An 11,251-nucleotide genomic window follows, 5' to 3' on the forward strand; every position below is an offset into this window, starting at 1 on the left:
CGACTCAGGCTATGAGGGACGCCGCAGTGAAGGGCTCTGGACAATTTCGACCACCTGGGGTTCTTTAACGTGCACTGACATCGCACAGTACACGGGCCTCTAGAATTTCGCTTCCATCGAAGTTCGACCGCCGCGGCCGGGATCGAACCCGCGTCCTTAAGGTCAGTAGCCGAACGCGATAACCACTGAGCCACCACGGCGGCCAATATAAATGAAATAGCACCAATCACCTCGTGAATGCGTCATTTCGTAGAAGATTGTATTAGCTACAAAAAAAAAATAACTAGCAACACTGATGCAGTCGCATCCCAGTGTGATCTGACGAGACTGACCGAATGGTGCTGTACATGGCAAATGAAAAACAATAAAAAAATAAACCTTTTAAAATCACTCTTGCTCCTGAGCGTTGCCCCCAAAACAATTGCACAAGTGTTCATATTAAAACAGTATTGGCGAGGAAGTACCCCTAATCTCCACTTTTAATTTTAAGTATTGTGATCAAATTGAATGGATAACCGCTAAAACAAAAGACGAACCCGACCTCCTCCAACGGGCTTGCTTCTGGCTCACGCCGTCTGATTCTTCACGAACATAAATTTTGTTCTTGTAACAACTACCCATTCTCACTTATATAATGTGAATTGCTCTGTGCTTGCACATCATCTTGTCTTGAGTGTATTTTAAAAACAGTTTGGAAAGATAGAAATAGCTTTATTTGACTAACGGATTTGAAACACACAGGTCTCTCCCCGCAGAACTGAATATTTGGTTAACACATACGCACGTGAAAATTCACGGATGGGCGTCCTTTATTGTCAATCTTGTTTTTAGTTCGACCTTAGATTGAACACGTTTTCATTTAATCGTATTAGATTTCCACGGCATTTTATCACTCTTTTTTCCCGTATATTATTACGACCACGAACCAGTTTTTATTGCATCTCCCCTCCTTTTTGTAATGCCCATCGCAGGGTCCTTAAGATAATAATAAAGAATGATGGTGATAATAATAACACAGGTTCCAGGCTTCACGCGTACATTTTAAGAAGCAGATCGTGTTTAACCTTTCCAGACGCTATATGTACATGTCGAACTCACAGCTTTTGCTCAGTGTGATACAGGTAGCCGCGCTTTTATTCCAGACGTTTTTAGCTCCCCACACACTGCATGTAGGGTGCTTTCTTATGTTGGCTAGCGATCGCAGTAAGTAATATATCTCAAAACAGTGAGCCTGACACGATGTCCTTCGACATAGTCATGTAGGTACATGATACGACCAGTAAAAAAAAAAGGAAACAAATTACATTCTGGTCTTTAAGTGGAATGTGAATCTTCGAAATTATCCCTCGGGTTATTTTACAAATCAAAGTTTTTCGATTTTACAACTTCCAAACGTTCTGACGCTTAGTGCGTTTTGTATACATGCGACATGCGTATATAAAACTGGCAGTTAGTTTTTCCCGTTGCGAACTAACTTCCTGAGTTTTCCGAAACCTGTCGACCACACGGATGTTTTCAGCTTGCACCATTGTCTGAGCACAAGGAGGTTTTCGCACACCACCTTCGTCGCCGGGTTCAGAGCTTCGACCTTGTCCTCAGCTACAGAAAGCAGCATCCATTGAGTCACTGCGGCGGCTTTCTTGATGCCATACTGGAAATCTTCAAATCCGTCAGGGTATGTACAGCTTCACACGCCGCTTCAGCTTTCTCAAGACTGCTGCTTGTGTCTGAGGTAAAGACCCCAGTGACTGCTAGCGGCTGCACTGCGCCTTCGTTTAAGGGACGAAACTAGCACGGGCTGCATTTTTATCTTTTTTTCGTAACTTTTTCCAGAAAAACGTGACTCCTTACTACCATTTTCCAGCCAGTCCGATGCGACTTCAGCACGAAGTATCTTCTACTCTCATGTCAAAAGCCGCGGAACCAGTTTGGCCACCATATTGTTGTTTCTGCATACAAACTGCGTCAAAGTGTCCGAGACAGCACTCGGCGGTGTCGTAACGGAACATCGCAGCCGTGTTTCTCCATTGGGGTGTTGACAAGGAGAGGGTGGCTATATGGCAGGAGATAAATTCATAACTGTTATAATTTAGCGTGCTGGACGGGGGTATACAGAAGTAGGTGTCTCGAAAGGAATACTTCGAACATAGGCTCGCATGCGGCCTTAACTAGGTTTTTCTGTATTCTTCTTGGCTTTATTGTCCCTTCAGCAATGTTATTTCTAGGTCGCTGCTGTTGGGTTCCCATTAAAGTGCTGAATATTTCCCTTTACGATAAGTAGCCGTGAAAACGTATACCCACTGCGGGCTCCCTTTGTGCCAAAGCATCAGCTGTGATGTTAGCACGTACACGACGAACCAGCCTCGATTTAGCCCCTTCCGCTTGGCCAGAGACTTCTTTGGTGCTTGTTGGTGCAGCCACGTTTGTTTTCGACATCAGATGCGCCAAAGCTGCCAGATGACCGTGCCGTGAGCTTATGCGAGTTTTCCAGCACCAGGGTGCATGGCAAGCCGCCTGTAACCGATATGGAGGCGCTGATGCCCAGACAGCGGCATTATTTTTTAGTATACCAGCGGAGGGCGCCCCATAAGCTCGGCTGAATGGGCGCTACTGTCGAGAAGCCGACAGCAGTGCGCGCCGCGGTGGTGCGCTCGAAGCCCGCTTCGGAATGGATACTATAAAAGGGATATTTACAAAAATTGAGAGTGCTCGGGATTAATTTCGCCCGCCTGTAAATCTTGAACCTGAATCAAACTCTCGGCACAAGAAGACTGCATTTCAGCCGCTGTTCTGCGGCAGCCGTTCTGGTCGTACTGCGTCGAATGGAGATGCATTGTGCCACGGTAGCACCTTTTGTATCTAGGCTACAACGAGCGATATCAGCTATGCACGTCGCACATGGGTCCCAAAGTGAATCCGAGCCCTGAATGTCTTGCTTCAGCCAAAGCCGCTGTAATTGTTGATCGCTACCGCTGAATTTGCGCATGAAAAATAGACACAGCCCTTCTTATTTCACCGTTTATACTTTGCTCGACTTGCAAATCACGACACGGGGAAATGCATCGGGAAAAACTTCAACAGCTGAGGCTTGTCGGCATGCACCTATAAGCGACTGCATTTGCGTTACGTTCTGTTCAGAGGCAGTTCCCCGCAAATCGAAGCGAAAAGCTGCGGGAGCAACTATAAGGCACGTGAAAGTAAGCCCCCGGGTAATTGATTTCGCCTCGTTGCTCTTCATCGCAGCGAGAAGTAAGAGAAAACGGAAAGGCTGTTTTCTAATGCAGAAACCCGTACCTCAAGGTTGCGCCATAAAAAAGACAAACCTGAAAATGCCAGAAAAAAAAATGTAAGGAGGATAAACTGGAGGAACAATGCCTCTCGGGCTCAAGGAGCGTAACCAACAATTATAATCGCCGCGCCTCGACAGTGAGAGCCTTGGTAGGGCTGGAAAGTCACGTAGCGGAAAACGAGCACTAACCAAATTAGAGCAAAGCATAAATCCAGACAAAAAAAAAGGAACAGGAAACTAAAACTGGGCACGCAAGTCAAAGTAGACTCCTCGGCATGAGCTTTCCTTCCTGGATACTGCAAGAGGGGGAAAAAAATTAATGCGATTTTGCTTCAGTGGTTCCAGTTCTCTGACCTTCACCTAGCTGCGTTCATCACTTAAGGAACTTCTAAAGAAAAAATAAGTAATTTTCTTGCTGTTTAAGCGAGTCACGAGGTCTTTTGCGATTCCAATCTGTGCATACATGTAGAAATTTTATGGACTTTCTTACATACGCGTATGCATATCTATATGTATATTGGAGCACGTGAAAAGCAAATCCCCAGGTACCCCTTACCCACGTCGATATCTCAAGCGTACAAGCGCGGCCCCCTCCAGACTGTCGCGGTTTGCGTGCAAGGTATCGGTACCTTGAAACATCGTGCACGCTCCGTTTTCTACCGCTAAACGGTGCCAGAACTGAAAGTTTTCCCGCGGGACCACGCCGGCGGTTCGTGACGGGCCGTGGAGGTGTCGCTCCGAATCGGGTGCGCGCGATGTTTCCCTCGGCGCGCGCCGGCCCCGAGGCCAGCCGGTGCGCGAGCCGGGGCGTTGGTCCGTCGTGTAGCGCTCGGTGGCGACCCCGCCGCTCATTGGCAAACATTGGAAGCCAGCAGACCGTACGGCAATGCGCGCGAGCACTCCGAAGGCTCGGCTCAATTTTCGCCCACCCTTCATTGGTCCCTCACGCTTTCAATCTGAGCGAAACGCCAATGACAACAACAAACAGCAAAAAGAATGACGTCGCGCAGAGTCCTCGCCGTCCTTGAATAAATTAACTGACCTCCCTTACGTGGCGATACTCGTTTCACGTCGGCACACACGATGACAGCGGCCAGCTCGCAGCTGTCGTGATAGAAGCCGAGAAAAAAAAAAGCACGCGTAATAATAACAAGCCGAAAGAATCACAAATCCAATCACACTCGGGACACACTCGTGCGGCTCGGCTTCGTTCTGTCTCGTTTTTCATTGGCCGCCTCGCTGTCGCGGGCAATTACGTGCCGTGCCTGCATACACATGCGCCCTGGCAGCAGCGCATTTCCGAGCGGCCCCGCGCGCGGAGCTCCCATGGAGGGAGAGGGAAGCCTGAAAACCGCGGATTGTAATATACTGGCGAGCGCCAATTTCACACGATTAGCGGCGGCGCGGAAGCAAAAGAGAGAAAAAAAAGAGCGCCGGGAAACAGGGAGGGGCCGTGAGCGCGCGCGCTAACGCCGCCGCCGCCGCGAGGTTGTGAAAAGCCAGTCGCCTAATTGTCCCTCGCTACGATCGCCGGACAGGTGAAGAAACAAGGCGGATAATAAAAAAGAAAGGTAGCAGGAGGAACGGAACGCGAAACATGTCACTATGGCCGCTTTCACCGCACCTGGCCTGGAAGCGAAACACGGCTCATAACAAGATGCAGGCCAGCGCTTATTTACGCGAAGGCGGTGACCGCTGGTCCGCGCGGGAGCGCGCGGAAGAAAGCAAAAACAGAGGGAGGCGGCCGAATCGCCCAGGGGACGAGTTTAATAAAAGCAAAGAGAAAGAAAACGGGCCGAGAAACACACGAGATACGCTATCAGCGCTCACTGCGCGCCGTTAGGAAGCAGAGAGATGGAAAGAAGGAAAAAAGAAAGGCCAGCGTAACCTTGCGCGCGAGCCTACATCGGAAACCTAGAAAGGAAGATAATCGAGCCACTCTCTTAAAACCGCCCCGAGACAAGCTCGGGCCAAATGTCCGCCAGAATGTTGGCCCTTTGTTTTGCGTTCTTTATGCTCTCGTGGCGGCCAACGTGGGTTCCACGGTGGAACGTGGCTGCAGCATTTTTGCTGCTTCTTATCCTTTTAATCAGGCTTCCGGGAGGCCTCTCCCTCTCGTCGGAGGGCAAATGAGAAGGAGGGAGCAAAGGCGTGGACGCCCGGGAACCCCTTCCCCGCCCGCTGGACCTTTCCTTGCTTTTCCAGAGCTCGCATAGACTGGGTCAGCCCGTGATTTCGCCCTCAGGGTCTCTGGGGTATATAAGTTGGCCCCACCGCCAAGGCAGGAATCAGAGTTTCACCAGGAACCTCCTGAGGAATACCAGCATCATGAACACCCTCGTGAGTTGCATTCCCTTGTCGTGCAGCAGTGGCGAAGGCACTGCCGCAGTGGTCCTGTGGGTCGGCTAACCCTTCAGACACCGTTCCTGCATTGCCGCATGAGCTGGTCACCAAGGGAGTGGGACAGTTTGGCGACATTGCTCCAGGGCGAGGCCCATGCCTTGGTGGCCTGGCCGGTGACAGGGCTCTGCTACGCTTTTCTCGTTGTTATTCAACTTCGCAAAGGGTGTTTAATCCCTATTAAGCGGACGATCACATTTCGCTGATCGTTCTCACTATTCTACTTGTCTGCATGAACAGCCAAACCGAGGCTTATTCTCAGTTTTCTCAGCTGGTGGCAGTGCGCGGAGTCACTGAATATTGCCTCAATAGTTGGTGGCTCCGTTGCCGTGCCGACAGCACACTGAATTGATCCTAAAGTGCATCCTCCCTGCATAAAATGAAGCCACTAATCACGCTCTCATCAGCAGCGACCAGTAGCCGTTTTTGAGAGGTCCTTTTCCTTGCATTTCTCGCATAAGTGTGTTTCGCGCAAAACATCATGTGCGTTTGGCGCATGATGACCTTAGTTGCTTATGTGCCATTAAACCCAACACAACACAGCTCACAAAACATCATGCATCATTACGATCACGGCAGCTGCAGCAACGGTCGAAGCTTTTGTGAACACGGTAGCGGGTTCAAGTATCCGCCACACTGCTAAGCGACGAACGTGCTTTGAATTAGTAAAGCGAGCCACCGTCTTCCCCAACGCAGCTCATCACTCTCAGATAAAACCGCTTTTGCTTGCTTAAGCAAGGACAGACTGAAAGAGCTAGGTGTTGTCTACGACCTTATCTGAAGCACGTAAGCTCTTCGTGCCGCCGGCTGCCGTGTTTAGGTGTCCACACCATTCAAGATTTGCATCGGCGGAAGCGTGACCGGACAGAGAAAGAGCGCGGGCGCGCCCAACTTTCCCGCGGCGATCGCGTGCGCGGAACGTTTTTAATTTAGCCGCAGCCCTCTGCATCATCCCCATCTCTATAGGCACCGTAAGGGAGATAATAGGCACACACAGTGTCAATCCTTCGGACACGCGTCGCAAATTGATTGTTTTCATCGCCTAACCTTCATATCAGGACCCACTCTTCGCATGACAAACCTTTTATTTCCCACAAATGGCAAGAGCACCCCTGCGCATGCGGGTCTAAATCTGTGAAATAACCATTATGGCCCTTTAAATGTCACGTTGCATACACAATACGTGTGCTCAGGGTTACTGCTTGGGCTCCGTCTATTTGGCTGCAAGAAGGCCATTGCATATATTTCCAACAGGAATTAAGTAGTCGTGGCACCATGGCATTCTCATGGCACTAATACATCAAGACTGCCGCTCCGGCAGGTTGGTTATGGTCGCAAGCCGAATGAGCATTGGCGGTAAAAATGCGACATATATATACATTTAATGGCGCACTCTCTTCGCCTAAGTGAAACGTCTGTTATTGAAAACACCAATTGGGTCGCGCGGGTGCGGATATGGGAACACGACTGATCGCCTCTTCTTTCCTGCCTTCACAATGACATGAAGTGAACTGACGCCAAGTTGTAAAACTTGCAAACGTTTGGCTTGTCAATGAACTTTGTCAATCGCCCTTCTGTGGCTGCCTCACACAGACTTCATAGAAAAATAAAGAACGTCGGTCAGAATTTCAAATCCGCGTTTCCAAGTCATCCCGTGAAACGTCAGTGCGTTCTAATTATGTTTTGCTCTTCACTTACGCAGGTCGTCTTCGCCGCCCTCATTGCCTGCGCCTACGCCGGTGGCTTCGGCTTCGGCGGATACGGCGGATACGGCCACGGCTATGGCCACGGCCACCACGCCGTCGCTGTTCCCGTCAAGACCGTCTCCTACGTGAAGAAGCCCGTCGTTAGCGTCGGCTACGTCACCAGGCCCGTCGTGAGCTACGTCAAGCAGCCCGTTGCCACCGTCTCCCACACCGTCCAGCCCGTCGTCTCTGTCAGCCACGCTCTCGTCTCCGCCGGTGGATACGGCGGCGGATACGGCGGCTACGGCGGCGCCGTTGCTCTCGGCGGCTATGGCGGCTACGGTCTTGGCTACGGCCTCGGCGGCTATGGCGGCTACGGCCTCGGCGGCTATGGCGGCTATGGCGGTTTCGTCAAGGGTGGATACCATTAAAGCGGATGTCCAGCGTAAACAGCACCAGCTCTCTTGCTTGTTCTTCCGGTGGGTGCAAAATGTTATTTTACTTGCGCTTTTACTGAGCATCGCAAATGAGTCTCTGGGCATATGTATCGTTTTTAAGGATGGTTCCGGTTACACTATGTCACCTACCGCAGTATAACTGCACGATTCACCAAAAAGAAGACAGGTGCTGCTATGAACTAAAATACCGTGGCAAAACAACCACCGGCGGTCTGAATGTAGGAAAAGAATACTGAAATCATTTGTGGGTGTGCTCAACGCAAGCTTAGTTTCTTAAAGCTAAAGCTAAGAAATTCCACTTGCAGTGTAAAACTTACAGCGTATAAAGATATTATTAGGCCAACTTTGGAATACACAAGGACCCTCTGGGACTCTCACAGCCAAACTCACATTAGTAAATTAAAAAGGTTCCAGGGGCTAGCAGCCAGGTTTATTTTTTCATGTTATGAAAGAATGCAATCGTTGACAGAACTTCTTTACCCTTTCGGAGACAAATATCACGCTTAAATATTCTTTACGAGCTTCATGATAAAAATTTAAAGGTGCATCCAAAACTAATTTTCGGACTCCTGAACGAGTATCAGGCCGTAGAAATCATTCTCATGTCATTCAACCTCACACACCAAGGATGACAAATTCAAATGTTCATGTTTCGTTCGAATTGTTGTAGAATGTAAGTCTTAATACTCAGGTATTCGCAAGATGCCACTCAACTGAAACTTTCGAGCGGAAGTGGGAAACGGTTCTCATATAATGTATGAGAAGTTTTCATTTCCCAGTCTGTAACAGTTCGCAAGGGCAAGACAGTGTTGCAGATAAATAAATAACAAATAAAAGTCATGCTCTTTGCAGCCGAAGAGAAATAAGTTGCACCGTTTATAAATGGCACCTCTGGAAGACTCCAGTTGTCAATGGGTCAAGACTGAGTCAGCAGAAGAGCGTACAACTGTGTTTTTTTTTAATTAAAATTCAACACATATGTGCTCAGCAAACATGCGGAAAAAATCAGACGTGTGCAAACAAACTTTTTTTCTCCTGTTACAGGTGCCAAATCATCGGGGGCAGAATCGAGGAAAAATTGCACGCTTGTAGCATCCTGCTACTTGTGTATTTATTCTGTACAAAACAAAAATAAAAGCTGCCACGATCAAAGCAAGGAATCGTCTTGTGTGTTTGCTTGTGTATTTGCTATTTCGAGGTGGTTCTTGGTGGACCACCGTGGACTGAACAGACGCGTGTCAGGACGCCTATACATACTATCTCGCAAACAAATTCTGCATGGCGGACGAAGACTATACGGAAAGAGGCGACTGTTGGCGTAAGTATAATACAGAGTAAACCTTTGCGGAGCGCAAAAAGAAACACGCAGTACTGAGAAGTAATTCCTTTGAGGCACCCTAACTATGCTTGTTTTTCAGCCATATTGTTATTCAGCCAACCTGCCAGCCATATTTTTCGCTTGCAAGTAGACAGCAGACAATAGAGATTTTGTTTATTTTTAATAATTAGCTTTCACAATGCGATTGTTTTACGCAAACAATGAAAGAAAGTGTTGCTGAAAAGAAGGCTTTTGCCAAGTCGCAGAAACCAAGGTAACAAAAAAAAACGCACCTTGGAAAGTTTCTCACACTAAAATATTATTTCTATGAACACACCACTAGTAACTTATAAGATTCTGCTCGTCCTTGAGCGCTGACCCCGGATACTTGCAATGCTTTCTACTAATGTTCTAACACTCAACCACCGAACACTTTTTCTCGATGGCAGCCCACTATGATGCGGGCTCTGTTACTTAAATCAAAATAGAGGTTGGCCAGTGATGATTCCCAACTGAGGGCAGGGTAAAATATGAACAGATATCAGGCAGAGGAATAGCAGCATGACAAAAGTACCCGCGGTTTATTGACATGATGCCCTTATTTGATTACATGTTTCGAAGTGGACATAACAGAAAACCAGCGAATAATAAAATCAGGTTTCGAATGCAAGTAGAGAGAATCAAAGAGGAAAATGGAGTCTAATGTAGAAAACAGGAGAATTTAATTTTGCGCGCGCACATACGTGCATTTCGGCGTCCTGGCCGATGTAACTGTTGCGAGCTTCGCTGATAACTTGTCGTTAAAATGAACGACTGATACTTCTGTTTTGTTTCAAAGGTCTTTATTTTCCTTACTTAATAATGCCTCTACAGAGAGCCGGACTTAACTGAAAGCATACACTTCGCAGTAAACGAAGATTATTCGAGTGTGTACCTGCAGTGAGCAATTGCATGGGAAGGAGTGAAATATTTGCAGTACTGCGCCCTGTACAGCTTATACCACTCCAGCAACATGATTTGCGTGTATCGAGGTACCAGGCAGAATAGAATGTATACAAGCAGTAGAGCACTGCGCGGGTTCGGGGGTAAGACGGTACAGACAACGATGGCAGCGACGCCCAGCGGCGGGTCGCAGCCGCATCAAGACTGTGACTAAAATAACGCATTCAAAACTACGGCTGTCCTATTCATCCAGTATGTATTTTGTTTTGGGAAATAAAGGCAATAAAGAAAAAAAAGGATCTATAGAGTAGTGGATTAGAGCCGCGTTTTGGGCGCGGGGCGGCAGTTCGAGTCCACATTATTTCGTGAGTTTTCTTTCATTTTTTTTTCATTCAAAGGTATCCCAGAATGCGTTCAACCTTTAGATCGCAAATCGGATGCTTCGTGGCTTATAACTTCGTTTAGGACGTTCTGAGCTCGACATTTTCTACCGTGTTTCCTTACAAATTGTTCACACCGTTGGCCAATCATTTTTGGTGCTTAAGGTCAGAATTACGTGCTTGACACGTATTTTATGTAGCCTCTGTGTTTTGTTATCGCTTTCAGGTAAGCCCCAAGGCCACTGTTCAGCCGCCGTGCGCCATAAACAGTATTTCAAGCCTTGTGGCTGTACAGGCTGTAGTATTCGAACACGCGGCCGGGTAGCACAGATTTTCATCAGGTGCAGGTGAGCCTGGGCTTCCGGGTATACTGTCGGACGTGAGACGGCCGCCAGGCTGGGCAGCGCAAACTTCTTCCGGGCCCAGGTCGAGTCTGATCTCTTCAAAGTCATAGTACGGGCCCTAAACTTCCGCACACCCTACAAATCTGGACAAAAGCATTTTTCATCGAAAAATATTTTACTAACGCAATTTTTTCATATATTGTAAGATTTCTTTATAACAGTCAATATATCCCCAGATCTCTCGTGAGCAGGCTGACATTTCTTGCAATTCATGGTTTTGCTGTCGTCTAAAATGTTCCCCATTGGCTTTCATTGGGAGTCTTGAGTGCTCGATGCGAGTGATGGAAAAATTTTAAAAGAAAAATTTTGTTACGCCTCGAAAGAATGGACCATTAATTCCAATATTTCCATAAGAATAGCTTACAAATTCCAATT

General features: G+C 47.8%; 1 protein-coding gene across 1 annotated transcript; it reads left to right on the forward strand.

Moving 5' to 3' along the window:
- Window positions 1–5,504: 5,504 nt before the first annotated feature.
- On the forward strand, window positions 5,505–8,988 carry LOC149351213 (uncharacterized). Its single transcript, XM_089576994.1, has 3 exons — window positions 5,505–5,629; window positions 7,392–7,853; window positions 8,877–8,988. The coding sequence occupies exons 1-2, from the start codon at window positions 5,618–5,620 to the stop codon at window positions 7,803–7,805; spliced, it is 426 nt and encodes a 141-aa protein (XP_089433120.1). The 5' UTR covers window positions 5,505–5,617; the 3' UTR covers window positions 7,806–7,853; window positions 8,877–8,988.
- The last annotated feature ends 2,263 nt before the right edge of the window (window positions 8,989–11,251 follow it).

Source organism: Amblyomma mixtum, chromosome 3, assembly GCF_055824585.1.
Source record: "Amblyomma mixtum isolate Tamu chromosome 3, ASM5582458v1, whole genome shotgun sequence".
NCBI classification, from domain to species: domain Eukaryota; kingdom Metazoa; phylum Arthropoda; class Arachnida; order Ixodida; family Ixodidae; genus Amblyomma; species Amblyomma mixtum.